Genomic DNA, 17,516 nt, shown 5'->3' with positions numbered 1-17,516 from the left:
GGAACATTTCAAATTCCGCTTCAGTGTACTGGTGGACACAGTAACTTTCAGAGTAAAGTCCCTAACATTAGGTGGGGAGCCAAAAACACAGTCTTCACCTGCCCAGCTACAGTTTCAACGTGGTCTTACTCAAATATTTGTTTGCTACCTGTTTCTAGGGAAGAAACAGGACTGTTATGCACCTCACTTCTTGCCCAGCTACACAAAGAGGTCAGGAGTACATCAACTAAGGCCTCTTTCACAGTGGGACGTTTAAGTCGTACGTTAGAAAATTTTATAACGCAGACTAACGCACAGCAATACAAAGTCTGTGCGACATCCACAGTGCACACGTTGTGTGTAACGTGTAGCAATATTTAGAAAGTATAACTTAATCTATGTCTCGTGCGCTCACTTATGCAATATAAACAATACTTCGCATATAAAAAACCCAAAAAGCATTCAATGTTATAAAGTCCTTTTAGAGTCCAAAGACTAAATTACGTGTCCATGGATCGCTGCACCAATCATCAAGCATCAGATGTGTATAACAGTGTTCCTTTAAGATGCTGCGCTCACATGTACTTGAAATCTTCTTTAAGTTGTGTCACTCAAACGAAAGAGAAAAATAAACCATAGCGTAATACTGTATTATAACAGTGCCGCATCCCTCACACCCAGTGCCAGGAATTGATAGTGAAATCTACCCAAGTATCCACCATCCACCAGGTCACACAGGTCCTCACCATATGCTGTAGCTGCCAGCCACAGACAGCAAAAATAGCACCTCCACAACTCTCCAGACCATGTGCGTTCCCTCAAACTTAGCACCACCACCAGCATACGTGGCCTCTCACCTTCTATTTTGCTGCCCAGATTATAAGACAGCAACTGCACTCAAACGCCCAGCGGGTCTTTCTCAGCCAGCCTCAAATGGATAACTCCGTAGGAACAGAAGCTTCACATCAGCCTAATAACTCACCATCTGTTGCTATATATTTATAGATGACCCACAGATCATGACAGCAAAATGGCAAAGCGACCAAGTATTAAAGATGTTAGTTTTTTACTTGTATCCACGTAATGCTGCGTACCATTGTTGTCCTTGTGGTAAATTCAATACTTCTGGCGCATAGCATCACACCACGGTAGGTATACCCTTTAAAGAGACACTTAGCTGCTTGTAACCGTTCTCAAGAGTTGGTCAGGACCATGCACTTGTAACCTACCAAATGAACAAGTCGATATGGCAAAGGGAGCCTCCAAATGAACAAGTCGATATGGCAAAGGGAGCCTCAGACTTGTTCATTTGGTAGGTTACAAGTGCATGGTCCTGACCAACTCTTGAGAACGGTTACAAGCAGCTAAGTGTCTCTTTAAAGGGTATACCTACCGTGGTGTGATGCTATGCGCCAGAAGTATTGAATTTACCACAAGGACAACAATGGTACGCAGCATTACGTGGATACAAGTAAAAAACTAACATCTTTAATACTTGGTCGCTTTGCCATTTTGCTGTCATGATCTGTGGGTCATCTATAAATATATAGCAACAGATGGTGAGTTATTAGGCTGATGTGAAGCTTCTGTTCCTACAGAGTTATCCATTTGAGGCTGGCTGAGAAAGACCCGCTGGGCGTTTGAGTGCAGTTGCTGTCTTATAATCTGGGCAGCAAAATAGAAGGTGAGAGGCCACGTATGCTGGTGGTGGTGCTAAGTTTGAGGGAACGCACATGGTCTGGAGAGTTGTGGAGGTGCTATTTTTGCTGTCTGTGGCTGGCAGCTACAGCATATGGTGAGGACCTGTGTGACCTGGTGGATGGTGGATACTTGGGTAGATTTCACTATCAATTCCTGGCACTGGGTGTGAGGGATGCGGCACTGTTATAATACAGTATTACGCTATGGTTTATTTTTCTCTTTCATTTGAGTGACACAACTTTAAGAAGATTTCAAGTACATGTGAGCGCAGCATCTTAAAGGAACAATATTTAGAAAGTGCTGCATGCTGTGCGTTTTAGCAATACATTTGCTGCGTTGTGTGTTGCACATGCTCAGTAAGGTTTTTTTTTTTAGTTAAAAAAATGTACCGCATGAGCAGTAAGCGACAAAAACGGCACACCGAGAGACAACGCAGTGCAAAATAACGTCCAATTTCATAACCTAGATGCGCTGCGTTAGGGGCACGTTGCGCGACTAACGCTGCATCAAACGCAACGTCCCAATGTGAAAGAGGCCTTAAACATGTTACTGGGAAGATTGGACTTAACCACCTGAGCGGTCTGGACGAGCTCAGCTCGTCCAACACCGCCGGAGGTCGCCGCTCAGGCCCTGCTGGGCCGATTTTTATCAAATAAAAAGCAGCACACGCAGCCGGCACTTTGCCAGCCGCGTGTGCTGCCTGATCGCCGCCGCTCTGCGGCGATTCGCCGCGAGCAGCGGCGAAAGAGGGCCCCCCTAGCCGCCTGAGCCCTGCGCAGCCGGAACAAAAAGTTCCGGCCAGCGCTAAGGGCTGGATCGGAGGCGGCTGACGTCAGGACGTCGGCTGACGTCGATGACGTCACTCCGCTCGTCGCTATGGCGACGATATAAGCAAAACAAGGAAGGCCGCTCATTGCGGCCTTCCTTGTTTATTATGGGCGCCGGAGGCGATCGGAAGATCGCCTCCGGAGCGCCCTCTAGTGGGCTTTCATGCAGCCAACTTTCAGTTGGCTGCATGAAATAGTTTTTTTTTTATTTAAAAAAAACCCTCCCGCAGCCACCCTGGCGATTTAATCAGAACGCCAGGGTGGTTAAAAGACAACTGTGGTGAGCAGAATATGGAGGCTGCCATATTTATTTCCTTTTAAACAATACTGGTTGTCTGGCAGCCCTGCTAATCTGTTTTGCTGCAGTAATGTCTGAATCACACTAGAAACAAGCATGCAGCTAATCTTGTCAAATTTGAAAATGTCAAAAACATCGGATCTGCATGCATGTTCAGGGTCTATGGCTAAAAGGATTAGAAGCAGAGGATCAGCAGGACAGCCATGCAACTAGTATTGCTTAACCTTGTGGGGACCGTGTGTAGTAAATCCTATGCCGCACTTGTGGCTGCCTAACTGATGCGGTGTACGATTTACGCCACCTGACATTTCCGCTCCCGATGCGATCCTGCGCACCCAAGAGGGGAGATCTGACAGTTGATATGTCCCCTCAGTGATCAGGAGCCATCTCGATTGGCTCCTGACCACTATTGGCAGCGGTGGTCTGAGGGAAAGAAGAGGGCGGTGAAATAGCCTTCCTAACGTTCCCCCAGAGATCGTCGCTCCCTTCCGCTCTGGCCAGCATCCCTGCTCGCTCGACGGGTCCCGGCTTGATAACTATTGATTTGAATTGATTCGAGCTGCGGGTGCGGGTCGGGTCATGAGTTGCAGGTAGTGAGTTGCAGGTGCGGGTCGGGGGAAGTCCAAACAAGCACAAGATAATTATTTTCTTTTGCCTTCCCAAAATCTGTGATGAATGCTGAACCAGAATACTTTTTTTTTCTCATATTTAGCCTCTTGCCAACTACTCCACGGCAATTGGCGTGAGCAGTGCGGCAGACCCAGGACCGTGTTTGCTGCATATGACAAGAATAATTAAATACAGGATTTTATCAGACATGTACAAGACACTGGGGCAGATTTATCAACACAAGTTGATCATATTTATTTCCTTTTAAACAATACTAGTTGCCTGGCTATCCTGCTGATCCCCTGCCTCTTGTTACAGGTGTCCTTTAAACCAAAAGCTCAAGCAGCTGCACAAGTAAAAAATGGGATTGCGCGTGGATTCGTGTGCGATTGCGAATGATTATACCAACTCGAATGAATTAACGATTTGTGGTTACGTATAGAGGCATAGTAGCAAAATGTGCGCAAAATTGTGATCATCACTGATGTACATGGCACTTTATATCAATATACTTTTTTTTTAAATATGTATATTTACTGTTGGCGTTACATCCAATGCTATAATTATGTGGGCATTGCTAATCAATTGACACCATAAGAATAAGTACAAATTTTTTTTTTATAGCCTCTTGTTCTTTCCGATTAGGGTCACCTTAGGGAGACTTTTTCCAATCACATAATTGGAACTATGAATAGTGGTTTTAATTGTAGGTCAATCTTTTATAAAGGATTATAGCCCCTAAAACATTAGCTAAATGCTTGCTATACTAGCTTTTAGCTTCGCATGTCCCCACCCATTATTAGAATTCTTTCAACAACACTTTCCTAATTCATTCCTTTATTTAACCCATTCAGGTTCCGTCGTTTTCACGTGAGAAATGTTCACCTCCCATTCATTAGCCTATAACTTTATCACTACTTATCACAATGCACGGATCTATATCTTGTTTTTTCCGCCACCAATTAGGCTTTCTTTGGGGGGTACATTTTGCTAAGAGCCTCTTTACTGTAAATGCATTTTAACAGGAAGAATAAGAAAAAAATGGAAAAATTCATTATTTCTCAGTTTTCAGCCATTATAGTTTTAAAATAATACATGCCTCCATAATTAAAAACTCGCGTATTGTATTTGTCCATATGTCCCGGTTATTACACCGTTAAAATTATGTCCCTATCACAATGTATGGCGACAATATTTTATTTGGAAATAAAGGTGCATTTTTTCCATTTTGCATCTATCACTATTAACAAGTTTAAAATAAAAAAAAAATAGAAATATTTCATCTTTACATTGATATTTAAAAAGTTTAGACCCTTAGGTAAATATTTACATTTTTTTTTTTTATTCTAATGGTTTTTTTTTTCTATACTAAACATTTTATTTGGGTACTTTTGGGAGGGTGGGAGGTAAACAATAGATTTATAATGTAAATGTGTGTTAATTCTGTTTGTTTTTTTCAGGTGTAGTATTACTTTTTGGCCACAAGATGGCGGCCATGAGTTTGTTTACATGACGTCACTCTAAGCGTAGCACGCGCTTAGAGTGACGCATCAGGAAGAAGACGGCCAGAAAAAGCTCAGCTTCCGAGAGAAGCTGTCGCTTTTGCAGCGGGGGAGAGGAATCAATGATCGGGCTCCATAGCCCGATAGATTGATTCCTTTGCTACCGAATCCACGGCCGGGAGTGCGCTTGCACGCGCACGATCGGCCGCGGGGGCGCGCGGTAGCGCGCATGGTTCCTGGACGTAGAAACTACGTCCAGGAACCAAAATAGGTTAATATTCAATCAGATGATGAACTTATTGACACCGTCCCCTTATTTAATATTCAATTCGATAATGAGCTTAATGACTGCGCCTAATGAATGGTGATTGGCTACATAGCTAAATTATACATAGTTTGTCAGTATAAATGCCACTTCTTGTGAATGCTTTGTTATGCTGGGAATACACGGGTCAATTCTGGAGCTCAATTCAGCACCCGATTGTTTTGCTTATTCGATTCTGCTCGTTTTTTCTTATCTTTTTTCAATTCACTTCAATGAGAAATCGGACATGTCGGAAATTATCGAGCCATCTTAATGGCTCAAAATCGAGCCGTTCATTTCCAGCATAAGACCTGATGAAAGGAGGGAGGACCTCCGTGAAACGTTGTCTGTGAATATAAGCTAATTACTTTACCTACGAATCTGCACTGACCATAGCATATGCTGTATGCTGCCTGCAAACCTAGCGGCAGTGCAGTGTCCTCATTCAGCAGCTATCGCTCCCTGCGGTTTTACAGCTTCCATACTCTGTGTGCTAGTGACCACTGAGTAGAGCGTACTGCTCACCATTGGGGCCTCCCTGCAAGCCTGGAATACACACTGGGGATACCATCACCACTGCTGCCAAAGGAAAGCATGTCCACAGCTGCAGCCTGAGAGCCTGGTCCCCGGCTACCAAGTGGAACAAATGCTATTACAGGCTATTATCCAAGCACAGTCACATCTTAACCACTTGAGGACTGCCGTATTAACCAGTTTTACCCCCAGCGGTGCGGATTTCTCCGTCCCTTTTTCCACCCTGTTACCACCAAGGGACGGAGAAATCTGCACCTGACACCGCTCCCACCGCTGTCCGCGCTCCCGCTCGCTCCCCCACGCTCGTGCTCGCCGCTGCCCGCTTGCCCGGAGATCAATGAACGGGAAAAACCATTCCTGTTCGTTGATCCAAGCCCCCGCAATGATCACCTGCTTCTACGAGAAGCAGCGCGATCATTGTGAAGGAAAAAAAAAAAAAAGTTTCTGAGCCTCATAACCCTTCCTGCGAGCGTCCTTCAGGACGCATAAACAAAAAGTTACTGTGGCCATCTTGTGGCCAAATAGTAAAACTACACCCTAAAGCATTTTTTATATACAAGTACATAAGTTATACACTAAAAATGCACTCATTACCTCCCACACTCCCCAATTATAATTTTTTTTTGTAATTAAAAAAAAAAAAAAATTACTATTAAAAAGAATACATAAATAGTTACCCTAGGGACTGAACTTTTTAAATATTTATGTCAAGAAGGTATAACACTGTTACTTTATAAACTATGGGCTTGTAATTAGGGATGGACGCAAAACTGAAAAAAATGTACCTTTATTTCCAAATAAAATATTGGCGCCTAACATTGTGATAGGGACAAAATTTAAACGGTTTTATAACTGGGACAAATGGGCAAATAAATTTCATAGGTTTTAATTACAGTAGCATGCATTATTTAAAAACTATAAAGGCCGAAAAATAAAAAATGTTCCCACATTTTTTCCTATTTTCCCATTAAAACACATTAGAATAAAATAATTCTTGGCATAATGTCCCACCTAAAGAAAGCCTAAATGGTGGTGAAAAAAACAAGATATAGTTAATTTCATTGTGATAAGTAATGATAAAGTTATAGACGAATGAATGGAAGGAGCGCTGAAAGGTGAAAAATGCTCTGGTGCTCAAGGGGTAAAACCGCTCAGTTGTGAAGTGGTTAAACCCCCCTAAAGACCAGGCTATTTTTTTAGAAATTGGCCATTGCAGCTTTAAGGCCAAGCTGCAGGGCCACACGACACAGCACACAAGTGATTCCCCCCCCCCTTCTCCCCACCATCAGAGCTCTCTGTTGGTGGGGTCTGATCGCCCTCCAGCTGTTTGTTTATTTTTGTTTGTTGTTTTTTCCAATAAGAGTGTTTTTTTTTTTATATTTCTTGTTCTCCCCCCGCCAGCCAATCACCCCTGTGCCTCTGGAGGGGACAGCAGGTCACACGGCTGTCCCCAGTACAGAGCTGCAGTAGATCGCAGCGCTGTACCAGTAATTAGATGGCGGTTTTGCCGTCTAAGTCTTCTGAGCAATAATCGCCGCTCCGAGACTGAAGGCGGAGCTCCGCTCCGCCCACCAAGCAGGAGAAGCGCGCATAGCATGCGCGCGATCTCTGGCAAAACACAGTCCCAGGACTTTACGCCAATCGGTGTTAGGTGGTCCTGGGGCTGCCACGCCCATCGGCGTGACGCGGTCAGCTAGAGGTTAAGGAGGTGAGACCTGCCCTGGATAGGGCCCTTTGCCATATTTACACAATAGCTGAAAGCACTTTTTAACTTTGTACTACAGTGGATACAGAGCTGCCCAGCTTATCACACTTGATCGCTGCACCTAGGGAGATTATCCAAGTCCTGCTGTACACAAGTAAAAAATGGGACACAATTACTTTGGTTCTTACTTCTAGATGTTATTGAAACAAGGAGAAGCAGCAAAATTCTGGCACTTGGACCTCTACCTGGAGGACACTTACCTCAGACTTAAATGCCTAGTACACACAATGCAATTTTCGGTCAGATTGACGGTCACATCGTTTCCAACAGGTCTGATCTGATTTCCGATCAATTTTCCAATCACTTCTAAACAAAATTGATCAGAAAAATGATCGGACCTGTAAGAAATAATTGATTCAACTGTCAATCTGACAGAAAATTGCATTGTGTGTACCAGGCAAAAGGAAACCTGACTAGTGGATACAAAATATTTAAACTTACCTGGGCCTTCCTTCAGGCCCGTAGGCTCCCCTGATAGCTCCCTGAGCTGCTCCGATCGTCAGCTAGCCATCCCGGTACTTCTGGTCAGTTGCAGCCACTCATGCGCGGCCTGGCCCCATTGCGCTCCTGTGGCCGGAAACGTTCTGCACCTGCACGGTACTACTGTGCAGGTGCAGAACGCTGCTGGCCATGGGAGTGTGACGGGACCGCGCATGTGCAACAGAGCGCAAATGACCAGACATACTAGTATTGCTAGCAGACGATCAGAGCGTCAAATGGAGACTGCAAAGGAGCTAATGGTCTGAATGGGGCTGGAGGAAGCCACAGGTAAGTATAAAATGTTTTGCAACCACTCGTCTGAGATACACGTTAAGGATAATTTCTATGGATAGCAATATAAACTTGCAACCAATCCCCCCACGCTTTCTCCAAAAATAAAAAAATACTAATCCAACATGATTCATTAGCTGCAGCTTTAACTGCAAAATTATGCCAGCACTAGGCAGTTTAGACTCTAAATTGTGACTGATAGAAGTCAAGCGTGTACTGTATGTTGGGGCTAATGCTGGGAATACACAATACGTTTTTTGGTAGATTGATGGCTGGATAGATAATTTCCAACAACTCCAATCAAGTTTTGATCCTTTTTCTGATCGATTTTCTCATAGAAGGGAATGAAAATCGATCAGAAAACCCATCGGCCAGTAAATCTGCCAAAAACCTTATGTAATCCCCAGCACAAACCACACCACAGAGAGCCGTTCGATCAGTTCATTTATAAAGCATGATCCTGACTTGCATTGAAATTGCTGGCAAAATAGGCTTGATCGAGATTTAAAAAATAAAAAAAAATAAAAAAATAAAAATCGGGCTTTAGAAAGAAAACTGAGAAGCGCCCTGTAGTGTGGCTCAGCACTAGATGATGCAGACATAAGAAAACCCACCCTACAGAGAAATGTTGCCTGCCAAAAGTATAAAAAATACAACAGCTGCTTGAGCAGTTAGTGTTCTAGCCCTTAAAGAGAACCCGAGGTGGGTTTAAAGAATGTTATCTGCATACAGAGGCTGGATCTGCCTATACAGCCCAGCCTCTGTTGCTATCCCAAACCCCCCTAAGGTCCCCCTGCACTCTGCAATCCCTCATAAATCACAGCCACGCTGCTGACAAACAGCTTGTCAGAGCTGGCTGTGTTTATCTCTATAGTGTCAGTCTGCTGCTCTCCCCGCCTCCTGCAGAACTCCAGTCCCCACCTGCATCCCTTCCCTCCCTGCTGATTGGAGGGAAGGGACGGGGGCAGGGACCGGAGCTATGCAGGAGGCGGGGGAGCAGCTGAGACTGACATTACAGATGTAAACAGAGCCTCACAGCATGGCTGTGATTTATGAGGGATTGCAGAGTGCAGGGGGACCTTAGTGGGGTTTGGGATAGCAACAGAGGCTGGGCTGTATAGGCAGATCCAGCCTCTGTATGCAGATAACATTCTTTAAACACACCTCGGGTTCTCTTTAAAAATTGCACAGATCTCATGCTGGAAGATTTACTATTGAGTTGTATACAAGTCCTATTGAAGCAGCAATTAGACCAATCAGGTCTCCACACAATGTCCTACCTGGTTGGTTTGACATAGTATTCATCATTTGGTTTGGAATGGCAGTTCGCATCATGTTTGGATCTGGGACTGGACCATCTAAACAAGACGAAAAAATGGAAAACAGTTACTAAGAGACAAATCTGTTGGCCCCCATACTACATGGAAGTGGTAAAACTGGCCATTCAATTGTGGTGTTTGCACCCAATTTAACCACTTAAGGACTGCAGTCATAAAACCCCTTAAAGAGAACCTGAACTGAAAATAAAAAGTCAAAATAACCATATACAGCTACCTCCTGTGTAGTTTACTACTCAATCTTTCTCCTCTCCTGCGTCCCATTTGTCCACTGTGATCAAGGGAATTCTCCGTCCTCCATTTTAAAAATGACCATTACCCTCTAACAAGCTTCCTGGTCAGTACACTGTTAAACTGTAATATCACCCACTTCAGCCATAGGGAAACATGGACATTACCTTGCACATTCAGCTTTAACTGAAAGCTGCTGAAATATAACTGACAGCAACTGGTATATTTCAGTTCTGACAAAATATTGTCAGAACTAGAAGTGATCACTGTAAGAAGAAAATTGTGAGCTCCTGAGAGGAACTGACAGTGAGGTTAGTATATAATATTCATTTGCAGCTATGTCATGTGTTTATTTTAAATAATTTTCCTCGCTTCAGGTACCCTTTAAGAACCAGAAACTTTTTCCATTCAGACCACTGCGGCTTTAACGGTTTATTGCTTGGTCATACAACCTACTATAAATGAATTTTACCTCCTTTTCTTGTCACTAATACAGCTTTCTTTTGGTGCTATTTAATTGCTGCTGTGATTTTTAGTTTTTAATATATTCATCAAAAAAGACATGAATTTTGTCAAAAAAAAAAAAAAAAAAAAAAAAAAGATTTTTTAACTTTCTGTGCTGACATTTTTCAAATAAAGTCAAATTTCTATATACATTTTTGTCCAAATTTATTGTGCTACATGTCTTTGATTAAAAAAAAATAAGTGTATATTTATTGGTTTGGGTAAAAGTTATAGCTTTTACAAGTTATGGTGCAAAAAGTGAATTTTCCCATTTTGAAGCATCTCTGACTTTTCTGAGCACCTGTCATGTTTCATGAGGTGCTAAAATTCCAGGACAGTATAAATACCCCCCAAATGACCCCATTTTGGAAAGAAGACATCCCAAAGTATTCACTAAGAGGCATGGTGAGTTTATAGAAGATTTTATTTTTTGTCAAAAGTTAGTGGAAAATGCCACTGAAAAAAAAAATGAAATCTGCCACTGATTCACCATGCCCCTCTCTGAATACTTTTTTTTTTTTTTCTTTTTTTTTTTCCCCTTCCTTTCTCTTTTTTTTTTTTTTTTTCTTTCTGAATACTTTGAAGTGTCTACTTTCCAAAATGGGGTCATTTGTGGGGTGTGTTTACTGTACTGGCATTTTGGGGGTGCTAAATTGTAAGCACCCCTGTAAAGCCTAGTTGCCCATAGGACTTTGGGCCCATTAGCGCACCTAGGCTGCAAAAGTGTCACACGTGGTATTGCCGTACTCAGGAGAAATAGTATAATGTGTTTTAGGGTGTATTTTTACACATAACCATGCTGGATGTGAGAAATATCTCTGTAAATTAGATTTTTTTTTTTTTTACTACACACAATTGTCCATTTACTTCTCCCACCCAGCATGGGTATGTGTAAAAAATACACCCCAAAACACATACTACTTCTCCTGAGACGGCGATACCACATGTGAAACTTTATTGCAGCCTAGGAGCGCTAATGCTGGGCAAAGACTGCTCGTTTTTCCCTTATCAATCGAGCCGCTCATGGCTCGATTGATAATATCCGACAGGTCCGATGACCCGCCGGATAGATTCCCCGCTAGATCCCCACAGGCGGACGATAAGGAGCACCCGCGGGGACAAGCGGGAATCGATCCGGACGGCGGCGGCGATCCGGCTGCTAATCGAGCCGCCGGGTCGACTCATGTATGCCCAGCATAAGGGGCCCAACGTCCTAGGAGTACCTTTAGAAACCAATCTCAATAGTTTTTCATTGAAAATTTTTCTATTAAATGAACATACAATCAAATTAATGACATGACATAAGACAAAGTTTTGTACATACAACATTATTTAACATGTGTTTTTAATATAATAGTAACATTCTTTGTATAATGATGACATTCAAGTGTCAAACATATATTGTACCTAATGAGCAAAAAAAGGGGTTAAGGGAGCCTGAAATTATACTTAATTGCTATTCCATTTATTAAATTGCAGTATCAAAAACAGTTACAACCACATATATAAAACCCCCCCATAAAAATGACGTATAGTCAACCACCTAAAGCGGAGTATTGCAAAAAACCATGAATCCTTGGAGTGCACTCCTATCCAGTATATCCACAGCTGTAATAATTGCAATAAAAATTCTCTTCAGGCCCAGACTTCAGATATGGTGACAAGTCAGACATCCAGAAGTAGTATAGGAAATATAGGTCAACCCCGTGTGCTTATTAGCACGCCTGTATGCGGTATGCACATACATACTCATTACTGACATATAACTTCAATGCCAAACCTCTCAAACCAGCATTCGCAAAGCCATTGATTTTCAAATCATGTAAGATGGATACAGGTTGCCACGTGAATACTTGTGCATGGAGTATTTATTGACACAAGGCATGAAGCTGCACTTATAACTCACGGAACCGGGTCCTCCAGAGTGCAGTGGATGTTTCTATCCAGGCGCATATTGCCAACTGCAGCCGTTCTGAATCCCCGCGGATCGTTGCGGAAGATGATTGCTAAGCGAAGAGTATGGAGGCACGGGGAGACCAACTCCGCCCACTCTAGGACGTCACAACCACGTGACGCGTTTCGTCCATTGGACTTCCTCAGACGTGACGTACTATCCGCTTCACACGCCCCCTTCTTATACTCCAACGGGGCGAGTATATGCAGATGAATGTAAAAGTTTAAAACAATGTAGCGCAGTGTCATGGTTTCGTTTTCAATTGAGATGCGAAAGACCATTCATAAGAAAGCTTTGATGTTCAGATCTTTATTTAAACCCTGCGGGTGTAAACTCCCACATTGATAAATCCAAGATGATTCTTTTCTGAGAAGCTGCTTATCATAATCACCTCTTCTTGAGCTTATATTAAGCTTATGTATCACCATCACTTTTAAACCTCTAGGATCTGCATTGTGTGCAGTCTTAAAGTGCAAAGCCATTGGATTCAGTTTTTTCCTGTCAATTGTATTACTTTTGATATTAGATACATGCTCCCCAATCCTTGCATTTAAGGGACGGTATGTCTTACCAATATACATTAAGTCACATGGACACCGGATTTGGTATATAACTTTCTCGGTTGCACAGTTGATAAAATAGTTTATAAAAAACGACTGATCTATCATGGTTGTAAAAAACATTTCCTGTTTGAACAAATCTACACATTTCACATCCTCCACATGTATACATCCCCTTTCTTCTATTAGGTTTTACATTTATATCACAATTAAATTCACTATGCATGAGCAAATCGCCCAAGTTTGTGCTGCGCTTAGCAGCCATATGTGGGTAATCACCCACTATCTTGTGAATAAATGGATCCCTAGTCAGAAGATGCCAATGCCTAGATAGTACGGATTTTAGATCACCAAAATGTGCCCCATAAGTAGTTACAATTCTAGAAATGGGCATTTCTGCGTTCTCCGAGACGGCAGGCAGTTTATCTCTCCCAGCTAACAATTCTTTTCTATTCCGAGCTAATGCTCTATGATATGCCGTAATGATAATTCTATTTGGATACCCCCTTGCCAGCAGCCTCGCCCTCAACTCACCCGCTTCTCTTTTAAAATCTTCAACTTTATTACAGTTTCTACGTAATCGCAAAAATTGACCAGTTGGTACTGCCCACTTTTGGGCAGGTGAGAGCTGGCTGCCGACAAAAGGGTATTACCAGCAGTGGGTTTCCTGAAAGTGGACGTGGTCAGGGTTTCCCCTTCTTTTCTGATGTTCAAATCCAAAAAAGAGATTGAATCCTTGCTGCATGAAAATGTAACAAAAATGTTGCAATTGTTAGGATTAAGGGCATCCACAAAATTTATTAACTCATCTTCTGTACCCTTTCAGAGCATTAGTATGTCATCCACATACCGTAGCCAGAGAGCGACGTGCTCCCCATACCCACGCATTGCCCGCACTACCTCCTGCTCCCAATAACCTAGGTGAAGGCACGCGTAGGCCGGAGAGCACGCCGCTCCCTCTTCTGTCTGTATGTGGTACCTGAAAACTCAAAAAAATTGTTCTCCAAAATCAACCTCATGCAATCTGAAATAAATTCTGACTGGCCCTCATAATTGCAAAAATAAATATTCAAAAAATGATCCAAAGCTTCTAAGCCTTTATCATTGGGTATTGATGTGAATAACGCCTCCACATCTAATCCCACTAAAAGCCAGTCCCTCTCCACATGTACTCCATCAATGCCTGCCAGTGCATCCCTGGTGTCCATCACAAATGATGGTAGGCCTCTCACTATAGCTTTGATTTTCCAGTCCACAAAACCTGCCAAACTCTCAAGGGGACCAACATTTCCCGAAATAATGGGGCGCCCTGGGGGGCATTCAAGATTTTTATGTGTTTTTGGTAAAAAATAAAATGTTGGAACAGTATACTCCTTAATCTGTAAGTACTTTAATTCTCTCTCCAAAATGTGCCCCTCCAGGAAACCCCATTGTAGCTTTTGGTTGATCTTTTCAACCAAAGCAGGGAAGGGATTAACTCTAACCTTTTCATAAGTTGAAGTATCTCCTAAAAGGCGCAATGCCTCTTTTTCATAATTTTCCTTAGTCATAATGACTACGTTGCCTCCCTTGTCACTACGCTTGATTATAATATCAGGAATGGATTGAAGCTCCTTTAAAACTTCCTTTTTTTGCTCATTAGTGTATATTTATAAGGTGAGATGTATATTAAATGTTGAGGTTGATATCCCGTAGCTCTTTTTGATTTATATATTGTACCTACTTAACATTGATAAAACAGGTTATTTAGTGAGAATATTGTTGTTATTGCTAGGTTTACTCTAAGGCCACATACACACATCAGACCATAGTCTTTTGAAAATGAAAGATCACAGACCAATTTTACCCCCTTCCATGTAGTATGAGAGCCATACCTACACAGTCTATTCTATGGAGCTGAACTCCCCATCAGAAAAAAAATCTTTGCAAGATGCTGCACACAAACATGCTGCACACACTCAAAAGATCAGTAGCTGCAAAAGATCTGTTCCTGCCAAAAATCCATTCCTGCAAATTGCAATGATAGTCTATGAGATCTGCAGATCATCATACACACATGATTTAACTGACATTCATCTGCAGATCAGATCCACCAGGATGGATTTTCAGATCTGCGGATGATTGCTTGATCTGCAGATGAATGTCAGTTAAATCATGTGTGTATGATGATCTGCAGATCTCATAGACTATCATTGCAATTTGCAGGAATGGATTTTTGGCAGGAACAGATCTTTTGCAGATACTGATCTTTTGTGTCTGTACAGCATCTGTGTGTGCAGCATCTTGCAAAGGTTTTTTTCTGATGTGGAGTTCAGCTCCATAGAAAAGACTGTGTAGAGTATGGCTCTCATACTACATGAAGGGTGGTAAGATTGATCTGTGATCTTTCATTTTCCAAAGACTATAGTATGATGTGTGTATGAGCCTTTACTCTTGGGAGCTGTACTTCCAGGAAATGGTGGTATAAAACCTACTTACTGAGATCCTGAAAGACGCATCCCTAATAGTCATCTGACCTTCTTAAAGCAACAACTAGGATATAGTGTATCCTGTTTTGTGAAATTCACACTAAAGGCATGTCACCAATGTGCAATATATTGATTCTATTCTTTTAAGATTAATAACCTTCAAGTATTTCAATTAACATTAACAATACTAGTTTACACCAGTCTTACTACACTACTCTACACTACTAAAAGAGTGGAATGACTTTCTTATTTTGAGCTTTAACTTAAGGTATCAGGTTTTAACTACCTAATAGAGCATATGATTAGGAGTATCAAATAGTATCTAATACAGCAAAACTAGCCATCTATCATTTCATAAATGTGAGAAGAGCAGAAAAGAGTAATGATTTTTAGAAGTCTAGTAGCCTAGTATCCGGATACAGAACTAACCATAGACTTGCCTTGTTTAGGAAGGACTGCAGATCTCCACAACGTATTGCCCAAGATCTTTCCACAATTAGATTTGCTTCAACTCTTAAGATTTCTTCAAGAGTAGGAATTGTAGCTGACTTCCAATTTTCAGCTATACACATTTTTGCAGTAATACTTATGTGGTTAAATAACAGTCTCTCCCTAAGGCCCCGTTCACACTTGCGGTTCTCTGCCAAACGGACCGGATGACCTGACCGGATCCGGATCGGAACCGTACGGTTCTGATCCGGATCCGATCCGGATCCGGTCAGTTTGCATCAGGTGTTCATCAGGATGCGATCCGGATCCGTTTGGCAAAAGATAGTAGAAAAGGAATAAAAATGTTGGGGTCTGGGAGGTCAGCAGAAGGTGGACCTGTGGAATCAGGCCCTCCGCTCATTAGCACTCACCTCCACCTCCGACATACTGCCAACATCTCCAGCACGTTTAAAATCACTGCTGCTCCACTCCAAAATGCTTGCCCATGTGTCCCCATCCAAAATCGCCGCTTCAATACGCATAGGAAGTGGGGTAGAACATCCGGATTTTTAGCCAGTGTGTTGTGCGCTCTCCGGTTCTCATTGGTTTGTATTGGTCGGATGGTGCAGTCCGGCTCCGCTCTGGTTACGGCTGCCGGAGGAGCCGGACCAAAAAATAGCGCATGTTGGGTCTTATGCCGGAGTCCGGATCCGGTCCGGACGAAACGGACGCATGTGAACGGACGCATAGGCTTTCATTGCTATGCCGTGCGTCCGTTCCGTCCGTTCTGCATGCGGTCCGGATCCGGCACGGCGATTCCGGACGGCGACCGCTAATGTGAACCGGGCCTTATAGGCAAGGCCATGCTAGGTGGAATGGTTGACAAGAACATAGGACATTTTTTAAGTAGATTTTCTATAGATTCCCATAAGCTGGTGATTTTTGGACAAAGCCAGAAACTGTGGATTCACGAGCCAACATTATTGCAATTCCTCCAACACATGGGTGATGTCTTGCTGTCAAATTTCGCGATTTTGTCTGGCGTGAGATACCACTGCAAAACAGTTTTGATAAAACTTTCTTGATGAGAAACGCAATGGGTGTTTTTTTTAATAGATTTATATGCCAAAATCCAATCCACTTGGTCTATGTCTTCATTCAAGAGCTCCTGCCATTTCCTTAACTGCCATTTAGGAGTTTAAGAACTCAAAAGCTCCTGTCCATACTCCTGGACTAACAAATCAATTAAATATTTGGGAATCTTTCTCACCCCCTCCTTGGCACAACTATACAAAGAAAACTTTGATCCCTTGATTAATAAAATGAAACTGCAACTGGAATCATTAGCCAAATGTGAATTTTCGTGGTTGGGTAGAACTGCCGCATTTAAAATGATGTTACCACAATTATTGTATCTATTTAGTAATATACCAATCAATATCCCCCCAAAAATGTTCTTAACTATCCAAAAACTCATCAATAAATTTGTCCTAATGAACAAATCTCCAAGATTTTCGAATAAAATTCTTACCACACATACCTCAGAGATAGTATTTGGTGTACCTGACATCGAAAAGTATTATAAAGCATCTATTCTGGAGCAATCCAGAGCAATCTAGTATAAAGAGGATTCTAAGCAATGGCTTAAAGGGAAGGTTCAGGGAGGGTGGGTAAAAAATAAAAATCAATCTCCACTTACCTGGGGCTTCCTCCAGCCCATGGCAGGCAGGAGGTGCCCTCGCC

General features: G+C 42.4%; 1 protein-coding gene across 1 annotated transcript in view; it reads right to left on the bottom strand.

The window, feature by feature from the left end:
* Window positions 1–17,516, bottom strand: part of EP300 (E1A binding protein p300) — a 264,101-nt gene that overhangs the window by 107,654 nt on the left and 138,931 nt on the right. The window contains exon 11 of the mRNA XM_068242112.1: window positions 9,571–9,648. Coding sequence (XP_068098213.1) covers window positions 9,571–9,648 — 78 coding nt within the window. The remainder of the gene's footprint in view (window positions 1–9,570; window positions 9,649–17,516) is intronic.

The sequence above is a fragment of the Hyperolius riggenbachi genome, chromosome 6 (assembly GCF_040937935.1).
Source record: "Hyperolius riggenbachi isolate aHypRig1 chromosome 6, aHypRig1.pri, whole genome shotgun sequence".
In the NCBI taxonomy this organism is placed as follows: Eukaryota; Metazoa; Chordata; class Amphibia; order Anura; family Hyperoliidae; genus Hyperolius; species Hyperolius riggenbachi.
Note: the sequence above shows the minus strand (reverse complement) of the source record. Positions and strands in the feature narration are given on the sequence as shown.